A 22401-nucleotide genomic window follows, 5' to 3' on the forward strand; every position below is an offset into this window, starting at 1 on the left:
CCAGAAGTAATGGCAAATTGAACACAGCAGACTGCGTTATACTGGATCAGAGTATTGATCTTTCAAGATCAGTATTGCCTACTCTGACTGGCAGCAGCTTTGCAGGGTCTCAGGCAGAGGTCTTTCATGCCACCTCCTACCTGATCCTTTTAATTGGCAATGCCAGGGACCTTCTGCATTCACTATTGATGCTGTATCACTGAGCCACAGCCCCTAACCAGGGACTGAATTTAAGACTTTCTGTAGACAAAGAACATACTCTACCATGGAATTATAGCTGCTATGCTCCCACTCACACAAAATTGACTGATTCATGGAATTGGACTGCCCAGGTACTGGAAGTCCAGAGGAGCTCAAGGAAACTTGCTAATAAGACTTGTCTTTCTCCCGTGAATAAAATCAGAGAGTTCAGATTGGCATTTGGCAATAATATTTGGCTTTATTTAATTCGATGTGGGTCTGTTATGCATTTCAGCTGTGACTTACATTGCTGAGATCATCCCTGGCAGGGAATACAGATTTTTTGCTAGGGTAAAGTATTTAGAGATTAAGACAGCAAGACCCTGACAATTAATATTACTCTGCTGCAGATATGTAGGCCAGGAGTCCCCAACCCCCAGTCCATAGATCGATACCAGTCCTTGAGTTGTATAATTATTTCATTATATATTACAATGTAGTAATAATAATAATAATAATAAGGCAACGACATTGGATTTATATCCTGCCCTCCACTCAGAATGTCAGAGTCTCAGAGTGGCTCACAATCTCCTTTACCTTCCTCCCCACCCTGTGAGGTGGGTGGGGCTGAGAGAGCCCTCCCCAGAAGCTGCCCTTTCAAGGGCAACTCTGCGACAGCTATGGCTGACCCAAGGTCATTCCAGCAGCTGCAAGTGGAGGAGTGAGAAATCAAACCCGGTTCTCCCAGATAAGAATCTGCACACTTAACTACCACACCAAACTATTAGAAATAAAGTGCACAATTGTATCATCCCAAAACCATCCCCCCACCCCAGTCCATGGGAAAATTGCCTTCTACAAAACCAGTCCCTGGTGCCAAAAAGGTTGCGGGCCGCTGCTTTAGTGGTACTGTCGGCTAAAAGCTTTAGTGGTACAAATATAGTGGTACTGTGGGTGCAGGAATAAATAATTCTTTTCCCTGAACCCCATGAACTTCTTACTTATGTTTGCTTAGTGTGCAAGTCAAAGTAGTTTTATTTTCCTTTTCTGAGACACTGAGGGCTAGTATAAGCAATTAAGAGATACAAGCTATTATTGTTGTATCTGAAGAAGTGAGCAGTGACTGACGAAACCTCATACCCCACAACAAATTTTGGTAGTCTTTAAGTTGGTACAGGACTCTTGTTCTTTTCTGTTGCTATAGACAGACTAACATGGCTACTGATCTTGATCTATTGCTGAATCAACAACCTATGTTACCAACAGTAATCACTGATACAGAGGATTATTTTTGTTAGTCTCATCCAATGATCTCAAAATAACCCCATGTTAGGTTTTTTGGTCTGTTTTTTTCCCCTGAAATGACAATGACGTCTGAGAGGCATACAACCCTGCCCATCATTTTAAAATCTATTTGTGTCATAGAGACTGCAATATTCTGGTAGGACAGAGAATTAAACTTTTCTTATTTATTTAAATCCATACCCGTGCGGTTTCTGGCTCCAGGCAAGTATTGGCACCTAACAAATGTATACAAATAACAAATCCAATGTGCAATTCTAAAATGCTGGGTATTTCCTTTTCATTTTAATAGTTGGGACATTTGTGAAAGATAGGTTCGCCAGGTGTCATCTTCCCCCCAACATGGGGATTTGGGGAGTGTTCTGGAAGGGGGAGGGGCCATTCCTGATATGATGACATGATGCAGAGGGATATCATCACATTGGGGATGCAGTGCTGCATGCACACCCACTTTTCTCCATTGAGGGGGAGCGGGTACCCCACGCACCTGCTCTGTGAGCTGTGAATTTGCAGCTTGGAGGGCAGGCATGTACACTTGCACTTGAAAAGAGCAGAGGCTGTGTGTGATTGCCCCATAGGCTGTGAATTTGAGGCTTTCAGGGTAGGAGCCCCCCCCCTCAGAAAGAGTGGGCACCATGGGTGCCTGCCCTCCAAGCTGCAAATTTGCAGCTTGCAGGGCAGGAGCTGGTGGCCCCTACTTGGAAACAGCAAAAACCACATGTGCCTGTCCTCCAAGCTGCACATTCATGGCTTGCAGGACAGGAGCCAGCACCCCTGCTTGGAAAGAGTGGGTACCTGCCCTTCAAGCTGAGAATTCTCAGTTTGCATGGCAGGTGCACCTAGCGCCCATGGGGCCATGGAGGACTGTTGGCAGCTGGGCTTACCCCTGCCAGCCAGCTGGCCAGCGTCTGAGAGGAACCCCCAAAATTGGGAAATCCCCAGCCCCACCTGGGGACTGGCATCCATAAAGGGCCTGTACAATGCACAGAGCCAAACAGACTTCCAACACGTGGAATCCCTGTTTGTGGAGGCAGGAATGGTTGAAGGGGTGTCATTATGGATTTCATGGCAAGGAAGAAAATAGATAGAATGGCCTTTTTCTAAGACATAGGAGTCAGATGAAATGAAAAAAAACCAGCAATGGCTTTTAAGAGAATTTGTTGTGCACACTCTTTCATTGTGGAGAATCATTGAGCTGGTGAGAAATAAGAATTCACCTGGGTCTGTAACACTATAAGAATTTAAGCAACCCTGCTGTATTAGACTGGTGGTCTTTTTCATCCATAATTCTGTCTCATACTGTAGCAAGGGCGAACAATGGGGCATAGAGGCTATGGCCTTCCCTTGAAGTTGCCTCTTAGCACTGGCATTCTGAGATTTACTGCATCTGAATATGGAAGTTTCCTTTAGTCACAATCACTAGTGCTGTTGATAGATTTATCTGTGTGAACATGTCTAATTCCCTTTTAAAACTATCTGTGATTGGGGCCATAATTACATCCTGTGGCAGCAAATTCCATATTTTTATCACTTGTGGAGTAAAGAAGTATTTCCTTTTATCCATCCTGAATCTACTGCCCATCAACTTTGTTGGATGTCCCAAGATGTAGTATTTTGGTGGTGGGAGAAAAAGTTTTTCTGTCTACTTTCTTCTACCTGGCACAGATTTTTATAAACCTCTATCGCTTTAGTCATCACTTTTCTAAACTGAAAAGTCCCAGGGGTCAGCAGCATCCTCTATACCACCTATTTTTTTTTTGTATTTGTGTACACATTTTGCTGTGTTTATTGTATAATATGTTTTATCATCGATGTCATCCACTCTGAGCCCTGTTTGCAAGGGAGAGCAGGTTATAAATCTAATAAATAAAGAGCCCCTTAATAGAATTCCCACATGGGAAACGGCACACTGAGGACCCTGCTAGAATGGAGGATAAATTTAGCACTACTCCTGCTGATGCCAACACATCTGAGGTGAAGTTTAGATTTCACCTATCTCATTTGCATTGCAAATTTCAAAGCTTTCCCCACCCCCTCTTCTTGGCTTTGTTTTGTAATCTCCCCCCTTTCCATTCCTTGATCTCATTAGAGTTAGAAGAAACTGGTGTTATGTGTGTATAAAAGACAGGCCTCAGATTCAGTGGGAGCTCACAGAAGCACAGCTCCCAAACCTTTCTGAGAGTTCCTCCTCCTCCTTCTGAGAGTTCCACCTTCTTGTCCATTGCATAGTATTGCAACTGCATAACAATCCCTGGATGAGCTCCACCTCCTATTTTTCTGCAAAATGACCCCTGATAAGAGACTAACCTTTTGGTGGCCATGCTCCAAATGGCTTGGGGATTCTGTCTATCTTCTTATTCAAGGGATATTAACTTTTGGAAGTTGTAGGTTTCCTCAACAGGTGATTCAGTAGCAAGTAAAGCTCTGATTCAGAGGGGGGTTTTGTTGTTGTTGATCTCTTTGAGCAGAATCCAGCACTGAAAATGAGGATCTAAATTATGTGCTGTGCCTATGTATTTTACCATAATCCAGTGAGAAAAAAGTTACAAGAATATTATTTCCAGCTCCTTGCCCTCTGCAATGCATGACAAGGAGATATTTATCAACTTAATTTTCTTCATCACTACACCAGCGTGGTGTAGGAAGCTGCATCTTCTGGAATTCTTCCTGTCCAGCACATAAGGAATAGTTGTGGCCCAAAGTAGGATGGGAGCAGTTGTATTGTATGTGTTTTTGTGCTTGTAAAGTTACAGACATTCCTTTTTTTTTTTTAGTTCTCTCAACTAATTAAAATTTTCAACTGTCTGGGTCCTGAGAAGTTCCCTCTTGTGGAGCAATCATTCTTTCCAAGCCATAAGCAGATGGTGAGTATCTTTACTATTATGGTATGCTATAGTGGAAGGGACTGTGATTCTGTAAGGTATGGGAAAATTTGTTTCCCTTTTTTTTTGTTTAGCTCTTGGGAGAGTACCTGGGAAAATGTAGATACATGAAATTAATATTTGTGTTGTTGACAGAGGCTCATATATCTTATAAAGGGGGATTTGCTCAGGTGAAACTGTCCTGATACAAATTTCTGTGTCTTCAAGTTTGCAAAGATCATGCTTTTCCACACGTGTGTTCATTAGAACATACTCCTCTGATTCTGCTGATTCATTTGATCAATTTCATATGTTCAGACCTGTTGCCCTGAAAGGCATCTTCTGTCTCATTCATGTGTTTTTCATGATAGCTGCTAATGTAGCAATCCATGTTACCTTATACTATGCATACAAATATATAAGTAAATAAACAAGAAAGCACAGAATTCAGTATAGCAGTGCTAGCAATCCTTACAGATTGTGGAGAAGAGATGTAATATCTATATAGTGAGCACAAGAAGTTGCCTTATACTGAGTCAGAACACTGATCTGTCATGATCAATATTCAATTAAGTAGCTGTGTTGGTCTGTAATAGAAGAGCAAAATTCAAGCCAGTATTACCTTAAAGACTAACAAAATTTCCAGATTCAAAAGGTGCTTTGACACTTGAAAGCTTATCCCTTGGAAGGTGCTTTGACTCTCAAAAGGCCTGGAAATTTTGTTGATGTTTAAGATCTGTATTGTCTTCATTGATTGACAGAAACTCTCCTGGGTCTTAACTCAAGTAGAGGTCTTGCTAATCATCTACTACTTCAGTCTAGAACCTTCTGCATACAATTTAGATACTCTGCCACTGAGCCATGGTCCCATTGTGCCATCTATGTGCATGATACTTTACAGAGGATGAGACAGGCAGATCCCTTTCATGAGAAGGTTAAAATACAAAATTTGACATAAGGAAGACAACAAAGGACAGGGAGAGAGGGGGAGTAGGCAAGGGAAGAATGCATGTTCATTCCAGTTACATGTGCTTGTGATTATTTTCAGTGGAGGTCAAAGATCAATTTTGAAAAGATGCGTTTTGAGGCAGAATAAGAATGGTGGCATCATGCAGGTATCTTTGGAAAAGCCTCCACATGAGTCATGGTTAGCCACTGCAGACAAGATATTGAAGCAATAGCTCCATATAAGATTCAACATGCTGGCGAGGGATGGGCATGAACTGGCCCACAGACAAAAGTTCATGATTAATTTTGGTCAGTTTGTGCTTTGTGAAGTCAAGCTTGTGGTAAGTCACCAGGCACAAACTTTCAAGCTGTTCATGGAGGTTCATACTGGTTCATGAGTGGAGACATTTCCAGATGGACTATCTCCACTCAATCAGAATGTTTACAGAACATCAAAGCAACAACTTGGAGGGCATGTAGAGGAGCTTCTGAGGGAGGTCTCCTGCAACTTTGATGTCTCTAGCTTACACAGGAACCATTATATACACTCTTGAACCTCCTGCACCTGTTAATGAGAGGCAGTCATTTTGACAGGTGCAGGTTCAGCAGGTTCAGGAGTGTATAAAATGGCTCCTATGCAAGCTAGAGACACAAAATTTACAAAGGATCTCAAACTGACTCTCCATGTTTGGTGGGGATTGGATTTACAAGATCCAAGTTACAGTCCCACAAAGAATATGCCCCCAGTGAAGTGTTTTCTGGGGAAATGACAGGCAGTCATTTCCTAAAAAAACACTTTTCTGGGGGCACTTTATTGGGGGGGGGCAGTAACTCATATACTGTAAACCCAATCCTCACTGAACTTGGTGGGCAGGTAGAGGAGAGTCAGCAGGAGATTTCCTGAGAGTTTGGTGTCTCTAGCACACCAGAGGGAGGCATTCTACTGCCTCACAAACCTCAGTTATCACTGACTAAAATTCATGACACTCTGTGACTTGTGAATGGGGAATGTCACAAACCATGAACAAAACTGCATTTTCCTAGTATGTGCCCATCCCTAATCTTGGCTGAAGAGGCTAAGCATGACTCATGTGGGTAGCAAATTGAGAAATAGAGGCTTAGATGGGTCTTTCATATGGCAACACCTTCAGAAGGACATCAGCATTCTTTAATCTCAAGACTATCACTACTGAGAACATAGGAATAGTCAGTACAGATACTGCTAACTGTGTATGCAGAAATCAGTGTTTCATATCTGAGTGGTACAGCTCTTAAAGTGTTGAATGGCTATTTGGACATATTCAAGTTGGCATGTGAGGCATCCCAGTGATTAATGTTACTTTTGTATTTCATGTCGTTTTTTTTTTTAATCTTGCACTGGGATTACATATAATTTGAGGATCAGTAACTAAACCAGCAGCCTATTGGAGAACTTTGTAATAGCAATAAACCTGCTTATAATCAGTTTTAGCTAAGATACAATCATTGTCCATTACATATTTACATCACCTTTATTCAGTGAATCAAGTTTGGAAAATGTGACTTACTGCCTGTTTTCTATTATATAATTTTTTCATGGTCATTTTATTTTCATCCATCCTTAATATTTTCATAAATAATACTAAAATAATATAAATGAATTATAATTTAGATAGTTCTAAAGCTAAATGGATACTGGGTATCTATTTACCAAGAAGCCCAGGTTACCTTTTCATAATATTAGGAAACAGGACCTGCCACTGTCAGTTTAGCACTATATGTTTATAAGAATGAGGTTGGGATAGACAATTAAGTCTTTCTGAGCACAAACTATCCTATGGAACTATAAGATAGTGTATTCAATGACAACGTGGAGAAACCAGCACATGGAGAAACTAGCACAGTTCTTTATCTGCTCAATGTCTTATATATCTGCTAGTTTCAGTAGCTCACACTCCATCTGAGTTATCAGGTTTTGTTATACTATACATGCATATAAAGCTCATGTGTGTGCAAATTCAGAAGCAGCCAGGACTGAGGTATCAAAAACTAGAGAGAGGTCACTCAGATAATGTATGAAAAAAACAACGGTTATAGTGACCAGAATTACGAAAGCATTTATACCATTGAAAAAACCGAAAAGTGAATTATATGTATATCGTTAGTTGCTCTCTCATAATCCAGGACAAGATATCTTTTAGTCTCCTTTTCTGTGTTTAAACTGCCTAGGGGAGGGTTTATTTTTTCTTCTTTTTTCCTTTTCTTTCTTCCTTTGTATTTCTTTTCTGGTTTGCTTTAGATTTGTTGGTTGTTACTTGAACAATGTTGGGTTGTAGCATCAACTACAGGTTTACTCTACACAAAGTAGAATAATGTTTTTACTGTAAGGGAAATAAATAATTTGTGAATTTGCCAAGGGTGGGGGGGAAACAAGAAATGTATGTCTGAATTTTTGTTTGTTACAACAAGGTTAACCCGGTGTATATTAATATTAATATTATCTACAATTTGTAACATTATCTGAATCTTAATAAAAGTTAATTTTTTTTAAAAAAAGTGAATTATACAATAAATGAAAAAGCTTGAAGGCACAAAAGGAGTCCCAACAATGATGTAAATAATTCCAATGGAGTCCCGATGGACAGGAAGTCAACTTGATATTCCTGCTTCGATCACTCTTCCAGCATAGGATGCTCCACTGATTACATTTTACAAAAAAGCTTTCAATAAATTGAGATTATACAGGGACTCAAAGTCTCCAGTACAAGTTTTCAAACCAGCACTCATTCAGAAAGGCTCAAGGTGCAGTGGAAGGGAGACAGGGAGAAGAAAAGGCACAGAAGACTGTTGAGGGATGCTTGAGAGGATACTTTGGAGGGCTGGGATTTACTGTGTATGGTCTCTTTTATGATCCATTATGAAATTGCAGGTAGGAAAGGGTACTATATCAGGAATATGGGATGGGATATTTTTAAAAGGTAATCTCTTACTATAAATTTGTGGACAGTTAGGATGATCAGAACATGAATCTCTGCTAGATTATAATGATGCTGGAGAGTTTAAAGTGGCTGTCTATTTTGTCCATCCCTGGACATCTTTCTGAGCCAATTCCTGCACTTCTTGTTCATGTTCATAGTTCCCCCCCCCCCCAGAATTTTCTTCTTGTTGCATAAGAGCACTGTAGGAAAGAACAATTGACTGCCACTATGGTACAAGTCAATTTTTCAAGAAGCAGAATTCAGGTATATCAGTCAACCCAGGAATGCTTTCTATGTTTATGCCTAATGCCACCTTTCTAGTTGTGTAGACTAAATTACAGCATATGAGCAAAACTTTATGCTTCCGTAAATAGTGCCTGCAAATTTTCACATGCATTCAGAAGCTATTCTAAATTATTCCAAATCTGCGACTAAATCCAAGGCAAGATTGCACATTCTGTCATGTGACATAGAAGGCACACCTGCTGGTCATCACTGTCATTATCATTCCCCAGCCCTATGTTAGGTTGTGTTACAAATTATATTACAAAGCTTAGAAAAGAGCCTTCAGTTGTTTAGAGGTTCCTTGTTCATGACAATCAGTCTGTTTCCTTTTGCTTCAAGGCTGAGGTAAGTTAACAGGCATTACTTGGAGCTGTTTGAAATTCAGTGTTAAACTTTTCCCAACAGCGATGTATAATGAGCTGGGGAAACATCACCTGTTTCATTTTTGGTTGTAAATATCGAAGGTACAAGAATCTTGCCAGAAAACATTTGTATTCTAACTTATTGAATTCTGCAGCAACTAAGGATTGAGATAATAGAATCTCTTATATATGATCCACCATTTACTGTTTATAGCATTGTTAAGAGAAATTCTCAATTCCTCTTTACCCAATATGTCTCTGAAATCCAACAATCCATTTCTTCTCCTTTTAGGAATTCAAAATCAGTTTCTAATCAATTCCATTTTGATCAAAGAGAGGTTTGATGGGAGGCAGGAAGGATGGATCTGCAAAATTTTAGGATTTTGCTCTGTAGAGGCAGGCAGTGTCTTTTTGAACCTTCTAGTGCTCCTGCTGGAGCGTCATTCTGTGGTGAAATTACAAAAGGGTACATTGATTTCTATTCAAAGAGAAATCAAAGAGAAGCGAAAGAGAAATCCTTCTTTCGAAAGAGTTAGAACTCAGTGGCTATACCTTTAAAAAGTAACTTTTGGAAAAAGCAATTCCCCTCACAATAGCAATGCTGTTGTTTGACTACTGGATGTAGAAGTGTTTAAACAGCTACAAAATGAACTTGAACTAATGGAATGCAAGTTTTGTTTGTATTTTTACTTGGTCAGTTCTTTGTGAAGTAAAGATAGGTAAGGTTGCCTTGGAAAAAACCAAGCAAAAACCCTCTAGTTCACCCTTCTGTTTTCAGGCAAAAAAAAAAAAGATGTCCTGCAAGATGCTTTTAAAATAAACTAAAGCACAAAAAAGACAGTATATGATAGAAATAAAACACTTTATTGTTTTAGAATAAAAGGACACTATAAAAAGTGAACATTATTACCTTAAAAGACAATATACATTCAATGGATATAAAATTTATAAATAACAAACAAGGAGGAAAACTGTAAACAGTGCTACAAAACTTAGCAAAAAGTACGTTCTTTCTGTGGAGGATTTTTCTCCCAGATCACTTGTGAATGTCCAGAATTGTCAGGATGGTAATGCAGAAGGAAAAGCAGATTAAGGCTGCAATCCTGGGCAACCTTTTCTGAAACTAAACTCCATTGAGTTCATTGGGGCTGGCTTCTGAATGAAGAGGCATAGCACTGGTTTCCTTTGAAACAGAGTTGATTAGCACAAACCAAAACATTTGGAATCAATGGAAAAGTGCCAACTGTCTTGAACACGTGTGGCTAAATAGCAAATGCTAAGCTAAGGTTAGCAGTCTTATTGCTAACAGCGAATACAGTGGATAGAGGGTTGCACTTGGGTCAGGCTTACCTAGGTTAAAGTTGCACATGTGTCAAGACATGTAAAATGGGAATGATGGCCAAGATCATTGTGGGAAGAAATAACAAAACACTAAAAAGCACTTTACAACTTTTAAAAAACTAATATATACATAATATCTTAATTTTTTAAGGTTGTATGTACTTATCATAGTGTTGAGGAATTTGGAGATCTCCCCCCCCCCCAATGTGTTTTTTGCTAGGTTCTCCCCTTCTCCCTCCTTTTGAATTCCCATAAAGGAAAAATCTTCCTGTTTCAGCTTTCATATCTAGTAGGGTGAAGGGTTGCACTCCTCTGCTTTTGCCCATTCAGCTGTGTTGCACATTCCAAAATAAGTTTTGCCTTCTGCTGTGCAAAATGGAAATCCACATGCAAAAAAGAAATCACTCTGTTGGATAGGTGGCCTAATCTTGATTTGCTGCTGCAAAGCCCATAGATATATGATAGCCTGTACATGGAACACGTATTTTCTCAGCAAGTAACAAGATTTTGGCATTATCAATACTGTAGTGTGTCAGCTATGGTCTTAAATTGCTACAGTCAGTGAAAATAATAAAAACCCATAGAACGCTAACCAGTGGAAATACAAATTAAAATCTCAGTCAACAAGAGGCTGCTTCTTCTTCTTGCATTTCAAGGAATGAACTAAGGCAAGTTTTATCTTCAGCAGTGGCATTCCACAAATTGATAAGCCAAGGCCTTTTAATAGCTGCTGTTGCAGGTGCTAAGCAAAGGGGTCCCTCCCATCACCATTTCATATAACTGACTGCACTTAAATGGATAACATCCATTTCAAAAGTGGAAGTGTTGGAGAGAATTTTTTTAAATTCAAATCCCAGCATAATTTTAAGTGGGACTGAATGGACTAGACCAAATTCAATAGGCAGGTAGATGTCTGGCTATCTTATTAAAGCATGAGATCTCCAGATTTGTCTACCTGACAATCAAAGGGCGTTTTCGCACAGAGCTTACCCCGGAGCAACGTCCCTCTTCACCACGCAGTGTCTGAGCGGATTTCGCACCAATTGCTCCGCAGAGCCGCAAAGAGCCGTAAACTGGTTTTTATCGGTTTACATTTGCGATGCAAAAGGCTCGGCACTTCGCGGCTCTTCCTGGTTCTGCGGAGCAGTTGGTGCGAAATCCGCTCCGGGACATCGCTCTGGGGTAAGCTCTGTGCGAAAACGCACAAAGTTTTTTAAAACTGTGTAGTTGTTAAATGGTGTTAAAGGATGTTGTGGTATACACAGTTGCAGACCTGAATCCATGCACTTTGTGGAATGCCTGCACAGAAGTTTTTTACAAATTTGTATGATGGAAAGATACTCATTAATATGGACCACAGACCTTGATCATGCAGCCAAGAGAAGGGACCTGTTAGCTATTACCTGCTGTGCAGATTTCCATTGTCAGTGAGCAGTTTAGGTAGCCTTTTCCTTCTGTCAAGGCTTGTGACTGAGTGTTACAGTGGAAGTGTCCTAAGATGAATCCCAATCATTTCTGTTTTCTTAGGAATAAGCAGTGCCCTGATTTGGATGGCCCAGGCTAAGCCCATCTTATCAGATCTAAAGATGCTAAACAGGGTTGGCTCTGGTTAGTACTTGGCAGGGAGACCACCAAGAAGGTCTAGGGTTACTAAGCAGAGGCAGGCAATGGCAAACCACCTCTGAACATATCTTGTCTTGAAAACCCTATGTTTTCAACTGCAAGCATAAACTGTAAATTTAGTTCCTCTGGCTCTTTTAAAACATTAGTCCAAGATCCTTCTATCACCAACAGCATTGTGAAAGTTCCTGTAAGCCTTTCTTAATAATGAAGGTTTCCCAACAATGAGCATCTTCCTTCTAGAAATCAGTACAAAACGTCAATCATGTAACTATAAAACCATAGATACACTTGACAAAACTCACTCTCACTTTCTTCTTGGTCTGCCCTGTGATCTCATAACGGTCTAGGGCCTCGTTTCACTGGAAACATTTGTTGTTTGCCCAGTTCTGAGTGTAATCTTGGTATCAGGGCCAGTCTATACAAAACAAATGATAAAACCTGACTGTACTACTCCACATTGGAAATCACATGAAAGATCTACTGAATACATTTTCTGCATGTAGAAAACTGTACATCATTATATGATTCTCTCTGACCTGCTGATTTTCTCTGTACAGAAATTTTTTTTCATGGATATGTGGCCCCTACCTCCAGTCTAAAAACAGTACAGCCAGGGACAGTTCTACTACATGATCTCCTTCTATCAATAGACTACCACTGACATTAACAGCCTTAAATGCATGAGGAAAAAAGTGTAGGATTGCAGTTGTGAACCCCAGCTCAGCAATCTCCTCCAGGTGTGGATATTCCAATCCAGGGCACTTGTGAAGTTCCCTTGCCCACAAGGAATGAGTCGCTGACTTCAAGGGGGAGGGGGATAAACACATGCATGCTTGTGTTTATCACAAGACAATTTTCAGTTTATGACAGCTCAGTTTTCCTACATGGAATGAACTGAAGATATATATACACACACAGCAATGTAAGATATAAACAATGACACCAATAAAAAGAAAACAAAACTTGTGTTACGTGTCGGCCCTGCACCACAACCTTAATAAAATATATTGTCACCCATCTCATCAGTAACCCTACTGCTTGACAACATTAAAGTGTAAAATATGTTTTATTTTTATTAAGAGATTTTTATATTATACTTTTCCATTATAAAAACAAATAAATCATTCAGTCTACAGAAAAGATGGGGCAACCAGCTCTTAAATCCATGTTGCCAGAAGGCATACGGAGTCTCTGACCACAGATCTGCTTAACTATGTTGGAAGGAATACATCACATAATTCCCCAGAAATGATCCTTTAGCTCATTCAGACCTTGAGTTTGAGGAAACACATCTGTCTGGGTTTGTGGAACTCAGTTTATAAAGTCTCTCCCCATTTCACTGTGCGTTCTGATAGAAACCATTTCTGAGGGAAAATTACCAGTGGACAATTCTCCCCCTCCCAGTAGTCACCTGACAATGCAATATTGTGAAAAGCCACCAGTACCCCACCCCTGTGTGATAAAACTCATATTTACCTTTCCCTGAAAAGTCCAAGAAACTGAATGTTTTGCAGTGTGTTTGGTTAGCCTGCCATCTTGGGGCCTTTTCGCAAGACCCATTTTATCATATGTATATTGGCAGGGGAAATGTCATTGGCATGGTGACCCTTCAATCTCAAAAACAGTTGCGTGACTGAAAGTAAAGCAGGGGGGAGAGAAGCGCATAGTGTGGTGAATAAACACAGATTATTATCACTAGCATAGAAACACTGACATTCCAACAGCTTGGAGAATTAAACAAGAATAAAATAATAAGCAGTGACTTGGAATGTATGACCGCTCCTTTTAAGCAAAAGAATCAAACCTTTCATTGCTTATAGCATGAAACAGTTCCACATCCTGTCAAAAATAGCTTATGTCGTCACATCTATGTACAGTTCAGTTCAGTAAAACACTATTTTGGTGGCTAATTTCTTAGCCCTAACTGTCATCTTTTATCCCCTAGCACTCTCCCTGTCCCCATATCCAGATACCTTTGTGTTTCTTTTATTTTGTATGAATATGTTTCCATTTATTTGAGTGTTTTCTAGATGTTGAAAAGGCAACTCTGCAGCCAGACCAAAACACAAAAAGTGTAGAGTTGATTTGGTTCTCAACAAGTCATTTTGTTTGCCTCCATTAATTGGAGCTGGTTTTTAAAAAGCTATTGTTTATGCTCTGTGCAAATTCAGAGCTCCTATGGAACACACATTTGGCACACGGCAGGCATTTTGATATGGTGCTTCTAATGTACATGACAACTGGATTCTCCCACTGTTCCATCCAGGACAAACTTCATGACTTTCTCGTCCTCCCTCAGGCATGTGGCTTGTTCTCAATTTTTTAAACCTAATCCTAACTGGTTTCATTTTGTCTACATGCTGAATGCATGAATGAAGAAGCAGTTTAGGAAGTGAAAAGAGAGGGATTGGAATTGAGATTGAAAAATGCAGCTGGGAAATTTTTGAGATTTTTGTTTTCCTACAAAAATATAGATTGTATTGCTATATAGATAATGATACATAACTGAGAGCACACACTCCATTATTTATCTGGTGTGTAAACACAAATTCCCAGATAAACATCTTCTGAACAAAACAGCGATAGCAGTTCTTTTTTAAAAAAAAAAAGTGATTTAAAACAACAAATAATCAATTAAGACAGCAAAGTTTTTTTTTAAAAAAAAAGGTTTGAAGTGCTAAAATTCGCAAGAAACAGGCACTAATATCATAGTTTTCATCATGATCTGATACAAGTTAGTGTCCAAAGAATGCTCAGCCACATGGGAGAGAAGAAACAAGAAAGAGGATTAGGTGTTCAGGGGTCTGTAGCATTGATGATGGTCTTATCAGGAGGTGCCCATGCTCTGTACCAGCTGCAATAGCCTTCCTTCTGCTGGATGCAGGCAAAATACTTTGACTGGGACCCTGAAAGGCCGAAGTTGGAGAGCATGTCCGTCCACAGGCACTCATTCTTGGAGGTCACAAAACAGGGAAGGTAGTAGCAAGGCTTAATCTGCAGTTACAGAAATGAAACAAGTAAGGAGCTAGCTCAAATTATTTATTTTTTTCAATCATATCAAGGCTTTAATGTGCTCTCTCTATGGGATGCAATCAGACGGGACTTTTGCCCCACCACAGTCACCCCCAGATCAAAGAGACACATTCACACACACACATCTGCCCCCCAAGCCTCATTCACACCTATCTCATGCTGCAACGACTCAACAACCGAGTAAATAGCCACTGGGAACTTCCTGGTGGCAAATGCTTGTCATGCCTCCCTGGCATGTTTCCAGCCATTTGAATAGCCATGACGCTCCATGCATGCACACGAGCAGTGTGAATGCTCCTCTGTGTGGCCCATGCCTCTCCAGCAGCCAGGCAGGGGCTGTGTGACTGCTGCCACAGCGCACCTCAAAAAGCACTAGCTTTTTCAAAGCCAGGAGGTTGCCACAGCTACTTGCCAAATGTGAACCCCCCTTTGACTCTAGACCATGAAAAGTATGCACCACTTTCTTCTGGAAAATAATAGGCTTAGCTACTTCAGAATAGTGATCCTATCACTCATAATTCTGCAGAAAAGTAACCTGGAAAGCACATTTCCTGCATTTTTAACACAGTCCAATTCCATGCTCAATTAAACCTTGCAACACTAAGGCTAATAGGAATGGCAATGCCATTTGAATGGATTCCTAGTCTTTGCAGTGCTGCTATTAGTTTCAGTTGGTGTGCTTTGCTTTCCCAGTCTGCAAACATCATTGGACAGTGTGCCATCATTTCACTGTAATAACTCACAACTGCATTATCATTTGTGGACAAGCCAGTCTAGTTGCAAATTGCTGTAATACAATAACAGGGATCTAACAATGCGTGGATGGAATTCTAGGGCATTTTGTTTCCTGACCATCCTCTCAAGACATCCCTAATAAACTACTGGCAGTTCTAGGAACATTTTCTGGAGATAGCACATACCTTGCAGCCACAGCCTTGGTTATAACGATGGTTCAGTCCTTTGCGTTGGGCTAGGGTCAGTTGATCCCACTTCTCATTTAAGTTGCACAGCCCAGTATAAACCTTTCCATCATAGACTCGGCCTAGGAAAACATGTGCAAATTAGCCATTCCATTTATTAGGTGCCTGAACCAGCTAATATTCCCTGTGCCAGCTCTTCCATGGCATGGAAGCTCTGGAAGTAGGGTTGCCAGCTCTGGGTTGGGAAATACACGGAAATTTGGGGGTTGGAGTCTGAGGAAGGAAGGGTTAGGGAAAGGTCAGGACTTCTGTGTGGTATAATGTCATAGAGTGGCCATTTTAGCACCCAAAGTGGCCATTTTCTCCAGGTGAACTGATATTGGTTGCCTATAGTCCAGTTGTAATCCCAAGAGATCTCCAGCCACCTGGAGGTTGGCAGCCCCAACTGGAATGCCCTCCTATGTGGCGAATGAATGGGAGCCCCATGGCTTTCTCTGCATTGAAGCAAATTGTTGCAGAGGACATGTTGTGCCAGTTTTCTTTTTCAGTTTAAATGCAAAACTGAAAAGCTGTATCTTCCCAGTTGTGAACAAAACATTTACAAGGGAAATGTGTTAAAGGATTTAATTAGGCCAATTGATATTTAGCATAGTAGGTTATTTAAGTCACCCAAAAGGCTGAATTAGACTTCTGAATTCTGCTTCTGAATTTGTGCATAATTTCTTTCCACAGCTGTCTTTTACTGACAGATAATTATCTCATCCCAAATTGGTACAGTGGAGATAATGGAGAGACCTTCCTCCCTTTGGGAGAAGCCTTAGTTTTGTCGCAAAGCACATGCTTTACATATAGAAGGTCCTAAACCCAACCCAGTTAACAGATTTTTTTTTTTTGGAGCAACAGTTGTTCAGAAAGACCTTTCCTTCCTGACACAGCTATCAGCAACCAGACAGTACAGTGCTGGATGACCCAGTGGGCCCTCTGGCAGCTTCATATTTTTCAAGACAGCAGTTTTGTGGGGCTGATTATTAACTTGCAGGTCAGGTGCATTCGCACAGAGCTGCCACCCCTTTCCAAAATGTAGTTCAAATAATAGCTTGCAAGCCACCTGTGCCAGGGAAACTCTTCTGCTACTTTACCTGTGATCATATACTGGTATTTATTGACTTCAAGCTTGACCCCGCAAAGACTTTCAGAGGCCTCTGTGTAAATGTACTGAACATGTGGCATCTTTTCGAAACCTCTGTACATCTTTAAAGAAAGAGAGAAGGCACTCTTAATAAAATGTCATGCAACAACAAGGGATTGCTCTTTACTAAGAATTGGACTTTCTTTTTTAAGTATCCTAGATTGCAGTTTTAAAACAGCTTATCCTTGGGTGATAATCCTTTGTTTCTATAGAGCAATCTTATAGTAAACAATGGCTCAGGAAATTTAGCAGCTAATGCTTTGTACAGCATTAAGCATGTGTACATTCTGAACAGACCACTAATATTAGTGCACAAAATTAGTCACTCGTCTTCCATTACTTCAGCTCTTTTGCTTGGTCAGATCACATATTTCCAGACAGGGTTACAGTTCCCAGGGTTCAGATGGGGTGTAGTTCACAGTCATAATGGTATAACTTTATCCTACAGATGTGCTGTCTTGTTCAGGGCTACTTTACCATGACCCACTTTTTTTTCAGACTTTGTGAAGTATGGGAAATCTGCTGAAGGAGAAATCCTCAATCATTGTTCTATTTTTAAAAATTACACAGAATATCCTGCAGCTTTCAGTAACTTTGGACACAATCCTGTGAGAGCTTTTCCTATACAGCATGTACCACTGTACCACACCCATTTGTTCCTTTTGATAGAATAGAGCACCTGAAATGCAGTATTACTGTACTCAAAATCCCTCTCTCACCATCATCCTGTATTTTGGGAAATCTAATGGCAGGGTATTAATGAGCATTGCCTGGTTTCCCTTGCTAAAGCTTCACCAGTTTTTGTTACGTCAGCATTCCTATAAGCAATCTCCCATTCTTAGGGATTAGGTGAGAATGTGCAAGAAAAATCCACATGCAAATCATGTGGTTCATCTGGCATCATGATGACCTCAAGACTGATGCCACAGGCCTGGAATGGGTTTCCCCCCATCCCCATCCCATGAATTTCAACTGCCTCCCCCCCCCCCCCCATATGGCTATTGAGTTTCCAGTCTCCCATCTCTGTCTGAGGATGATGCATGCAAGGAAAAAGGGTACTGTCAGCTGCATATGCTGTTTGTCTTTCTAATTTACTAGACATGTTGACAGTGTCAGCAGTAGTAATGCTGGCTGCGTTGTTGTGTAAAGCTCTTTTGGACAGGGCCCAGAATGGGCTGCCTTTAGATTCCCAGGCAATAACAAGGATGACAGAATGACAGAATGACACCATACTGGAAACGATAGAGAAGTTAAATTACTTTTGGAGTAGGATAATTTTTAATAAACAGTCAAAAAGGTGGCCCATCATATATATGAATAACTGACAACTTTCTGAGAATTTATTTTTGAAAATAATGTTTATCCCAAAAGGGAATCTATATGTATAAACCAACTTTTCAAGAAACAGCACTCGGGAAATAGGTGTTCAGTATGCCTGGGAATTATGTTCTCAGCACAGAACTTCCCTTGAACATTCCATTGACAGAACAAGGATGGACATGGTAGAGGAGACAAAAGGACAATGTAATGTATAGTTCAGCTGCAACGGTATTCCTGAACACACTGCTTTACTCTCTCTTATGTCAGTGAATAAGAGGGTAGAGCTGTGGCTCAGTGGCAAAGCATCTGCTTTGCATGCAAATGTTCCCAGGTTCAGTCCCTAGCATCTCTAGTTAAAAGGATCAGGCAGCTGTTGATATGACATTCCCACTTGAGATCCTACTGCCAGCCAGAATAGACAATACTGACCTTGATAGACCAGTGGGCTGACTCAGTCTAAGGATGCGATCACATGAGAAATTTGGCCCAACCTAGCCATGCCTGCCCTCTGGATTTAATATGTGTGATCGCACATGCACATCTGTCCCCTGAGTCCTGCCCATACCTAACTCATTTTAAGATGGGCTGGGGCTGGATCAAATAGCTACCAGGAACTCCCCAGTAGCAAATCTCTAAAACACATGCAGGGTGCATTTCCTGGATGTCTAAATGGCCAGAGTGCATGATGCAAATGCCCTGCACACAAAGAAGCAGTCTGAATGCTTCTCCTGTGTGTATGTGTGGCCTGTGCCTCTTCTGGCAGCAGAGCGGGGGTCTGTGTGATTGCCATGGCATGCATCAAAAAGCACCAGCTTTTTAAAAGCCAGGATACTGCAACACAATGTATTTACTGAATATTGTGAACCATCTTGAGCCCTATTGGAGAAGGGCGGTCTAGAAATAAAAATCAAATAAATAAACCAGCACTTTGAATTGTGCCCAGAGACAGATGAGTAATCAGTGCAGTTCTAACTTGGATTTGATCAGAACCTGCTTCACTGTACTGGTGCCAGTTCCAACAGCCTCAGGGAGTTTGTTGTTTATTTTGTGATCTAGAGAGCTCACAAGAGAATCTGACAGCCATGCAGAACCTTAACCAAAAGAGAACAATTTTCTTCAGTAACCATGTAGCTGCTGTCATATTTGATCATCCTTGATCACAGCAGGACTAGGTATGAATAAGTCTAGAACAGTTGAGTAAGCCAGCAATTCTATGAGTTTTTTTAAATATTTCCCCTGTTAGCAGAACAATGTCAAAATGTCTTGTTGAAGATCTATCATCCATACATGAGGAAAAGTAAAGCCTTCTTTGTCTACTTTAGGAAGAATGACTACTTCTTGTCCTAAAGCAGAGAAGAAATCCAGGATAGCCTCACAAAACACTACACTGATCCAATGAGTGGAGGAAAATGGAATTTACTCAGCAGTCCAACAGCATGGCATGTAGGGCTGGCCACCATTATCTAACCTTGCTTCAGTGCCTTCAACAAGCAGAATATGTCAACATTAATCAGAAGATGCCTTGCCTGAAATGGAAAGTAGCCACAAAAAGTTTCACTTGCTTAATCAGAATATATGACTGTGCTATTAATCAGTTCTGAGTGTGGGCATGGGAAGGGCTGGATGCAAATCTAATAAATCAAATCTCACCTCTGCCGCCAATTCACTAATTGCTCTCATGCCCCTGACCAACAGCAGGGAGGATAACAGTGACTGTCTTATAGGGTTCTTGTAAAGGTTATAGCAAGATAACGTATGGGGAGCCTGTTAGCGAATTCTGTTTTATGCACAGCTCCTGTACCTCCAATTACCCAAACAACCAGGAGCTTCTGAAAACATCTCAATGGGTCACCAAATTTGTTGGGAGAGTTATACTGTACCCCCGGTAACACAAACCCAAACCCTGCAGTTGCCAAAACTGCATGCTAAGCATGTTTAGCATGCTTAACGTTTAAAGCTTTTAGCATCTTATCAAACAGGGCAGCAACAAACCCTGGTCCCAAATCTGACCCAATGACCTCTGGGATGCCAAATCTGGGTAAGACCTCTTTAAACAAACATTTCACAGCATAAGAGACCTAACCCAAAATTCTGCGACAGAGCCCTTGAATGCTGTACATAACAGTTAAGTGTGATTATTAATGTCTGCTTGTCTGGCTGCTCTTCAAGGCATGGCCAACAAAAGTGGCACCCCCTAGCTTCACATCATCCTAAGCTGGGATGGCACCAGCCACATATGTTAGACTTGGGACTCTCTTTAATTCCTATAGTCTTTATAGGGAAAATATAGAAACTGTAGCATGGACAGGTAGAATGGAGGCCCTGCCTGTACCCCCCCCCCAAAAAAAACCTGTTCTTCTCCCAGTGGGTCTCCATAACTGGAAGTAACCCCACACTGGAAGAAAAGTGGCTTGAGAGCAGAAGTTTCATGGAGGGGGAAAGAGGATAATGGACAAGAGAGAAATAAAGTATCCATCCATGTTTGTAAGCTGCACTTTCAATTATTGCCTATCTCCTATTGTACAGGAATTTGGCATAGCCCCATTCCAACATATGGTTTGTGATGCTGTAACATCTGTCTTGGCTTTTATCACATAAATGTAGTCTTCTCAGACCTATTCAGTCAGCCACTGGCTGCTATAAGCTGAGTACTCACAAATAACCTGAGTTGCATCCACCCAATGCTGGATATTGCATCTACCCAATGCTATAACAATTGTTTACCTCCTGGATTATCTTGTCCAGACAATAGTGAATCCCTGCTATATCCAGTTGTGAATCACTGCAATGTCCAATGAAGTGTGGATGCAACACTATTTGTTTTCATAGAAATGAATGCAGCTACACAACTAAAGAACAGAAGTAACTTGTGAGAAGCAAAAATTCCCCTCCAGGAAAGGAGGTGTGTCAAGGCTGGCTTTGGCAGCTATGTCTGGCTTATGAAACAGCCTCGGCTGCCTTGTAGCTTTTATGCTTAGCTGGACGATACCTTATAAAGAGAATTATTATTATTAGGAGCAGGCAAGTGGCTGTTTTTCTAAACCTTTACTTTGTCTAATATGCTTCGGATTTCTGTAATCACTGCCAAAATCCTTTCTTTGTTCTTTCTTTCTTTTTCCCTTACAAAGATATTAACTGGCCAAGAAAAATAAACCAGAACTGATTTTTTAAAGATTACATAACAAGAGATCAGTTAGCAAAAGAATGTCCAGAGCAACAGGTTTAAGTGAAATTCGCTCATCAGATGGAAAAGGGAGCCTTGGGAGGAAGGAAACAACTCTTTCCTCTGCAAAGTCAGCAGTTCAAATCTAACCAAACTAAAAGTTCCCAAGAATAAGAGTGTCACTTGACTTGAAACTGAGTGTTCTGTGAATGGGCTCCCATGGTTTTCTTTTTTAAAAGAGGGTGCCCGGGGCTCCAATTTTGATTGCAATCATAGAATGGCACAGCAAGAAGGATTTTAACTTGCAGAAATCTTGAAAATGAGCAAGAACAGGATAACTAATGGCCTAGAGGCATATTGGAATGCTCAAAGGATTGAGTTTCACTGGTCATGTGAATTGGAACCAAATGTACAGCATGATCACAGAGCAAAACTATCTCAGACCAAGACTGTTACAGTAGCAATCTTGGATGAAGACATGGATGACCATGACAACTGAAAGTGTGTCTATGGCACTGAAAGTCTATGGCAACTGAAAGTCTGTCCTGTAGCATTTTGAGTAGCATAGAAGTTATTTCTTTGTATGTTTATGCAAGTGTTTTTATCAGTGTTGCTTTGACAACCTCTGCAGACAAAGTATAACTCAGGAACAATTCACATTTGACAACCACTCCTGTAACCAGCAGCCATTAAGATACCATTCCTAAAAATAAAATTAACTTTAAGAGATGCAGAAACAGTTGCTCCATATTTAACATCCTAGAGAAGAGCAATTTGGTTTTCTATCCCACTTTTATACCACATCTGTTGTTACTTTGCTTCTACCAATAATACAACTTGGCCTACCACCCATTCCTTGTACCCCTCAAACATTTGTAAAATTGAATACAGTGTTAAAGGGGAACATTAGCATCCGT

General features: G+C 40.6%; 2 protein-coding genes across 3 annotated transcripts in view; one reads left to right on the forward strand and one right to left on the reverse strand.

Moving 5' to 3' along the window:
* SYN3 (synapsin III) overlaps positions 1 to 22401 on the forward strand; it is a 288932-nt gene that overhangs the window by 70925 nt on the left and 195606 nt on the right. For both annotated transcript variants that reach the window (XM_060245551.1, XM_060245552.1), the window contains exon 5: positions 4257 to 4346. In XM_060245551.1, coding sequence (XP_060101534.1) covers positions 4257 to 4346 — 90 coding nt within the window. The remainder of the gene's footprint in view (positions 1 to 4256; positions 4347 to 22401) is intronic.
* TIMP3 (TIMP metallopeptidase inhibitor 3) overlaps positions 12907 to 22401 on the reverse strand; it is a 61247-nt gene continuing 51752 nt past the window's right edge. The window contains exons 3-5 of the mRNA XM_060245550.1: positions 16952 to 17063; positions 15813 to 15934; positions 12907 to 14853 (exon numbers count right to left, since the gene is read on the reverse strand). Of these exons, the coding sequence (XP_060101533.1) occupies positions 14656 to 14853; positions 15813 to 15934; positions 16952 to 17063 (432 nt within the window). The 3' untranslated portion in view covers positions 12907 to 14655. The remainder of the gene's footprint in view (positions 14854 to 15812; positions 15935 to 16951; positions 17064 to 22401) is intronic.

The sequence above is a fragment of the Heteronotia binoei genome, chromosome 8, assembly GCF_032191835.1.
Source record: "Heteronotia binoei isolate CCM8104 ecotype False Entrance Well chromosome 8, APGP_CSIRO_Hbin_v1, whole genome shotgun sequence".
Taxonomy (NCBI): Eukaryota; Metazoa; Chordata; class Lepidosauria; order Squamata; family Gekkonidae; genus Heteronotia; species Heteronotia binoei.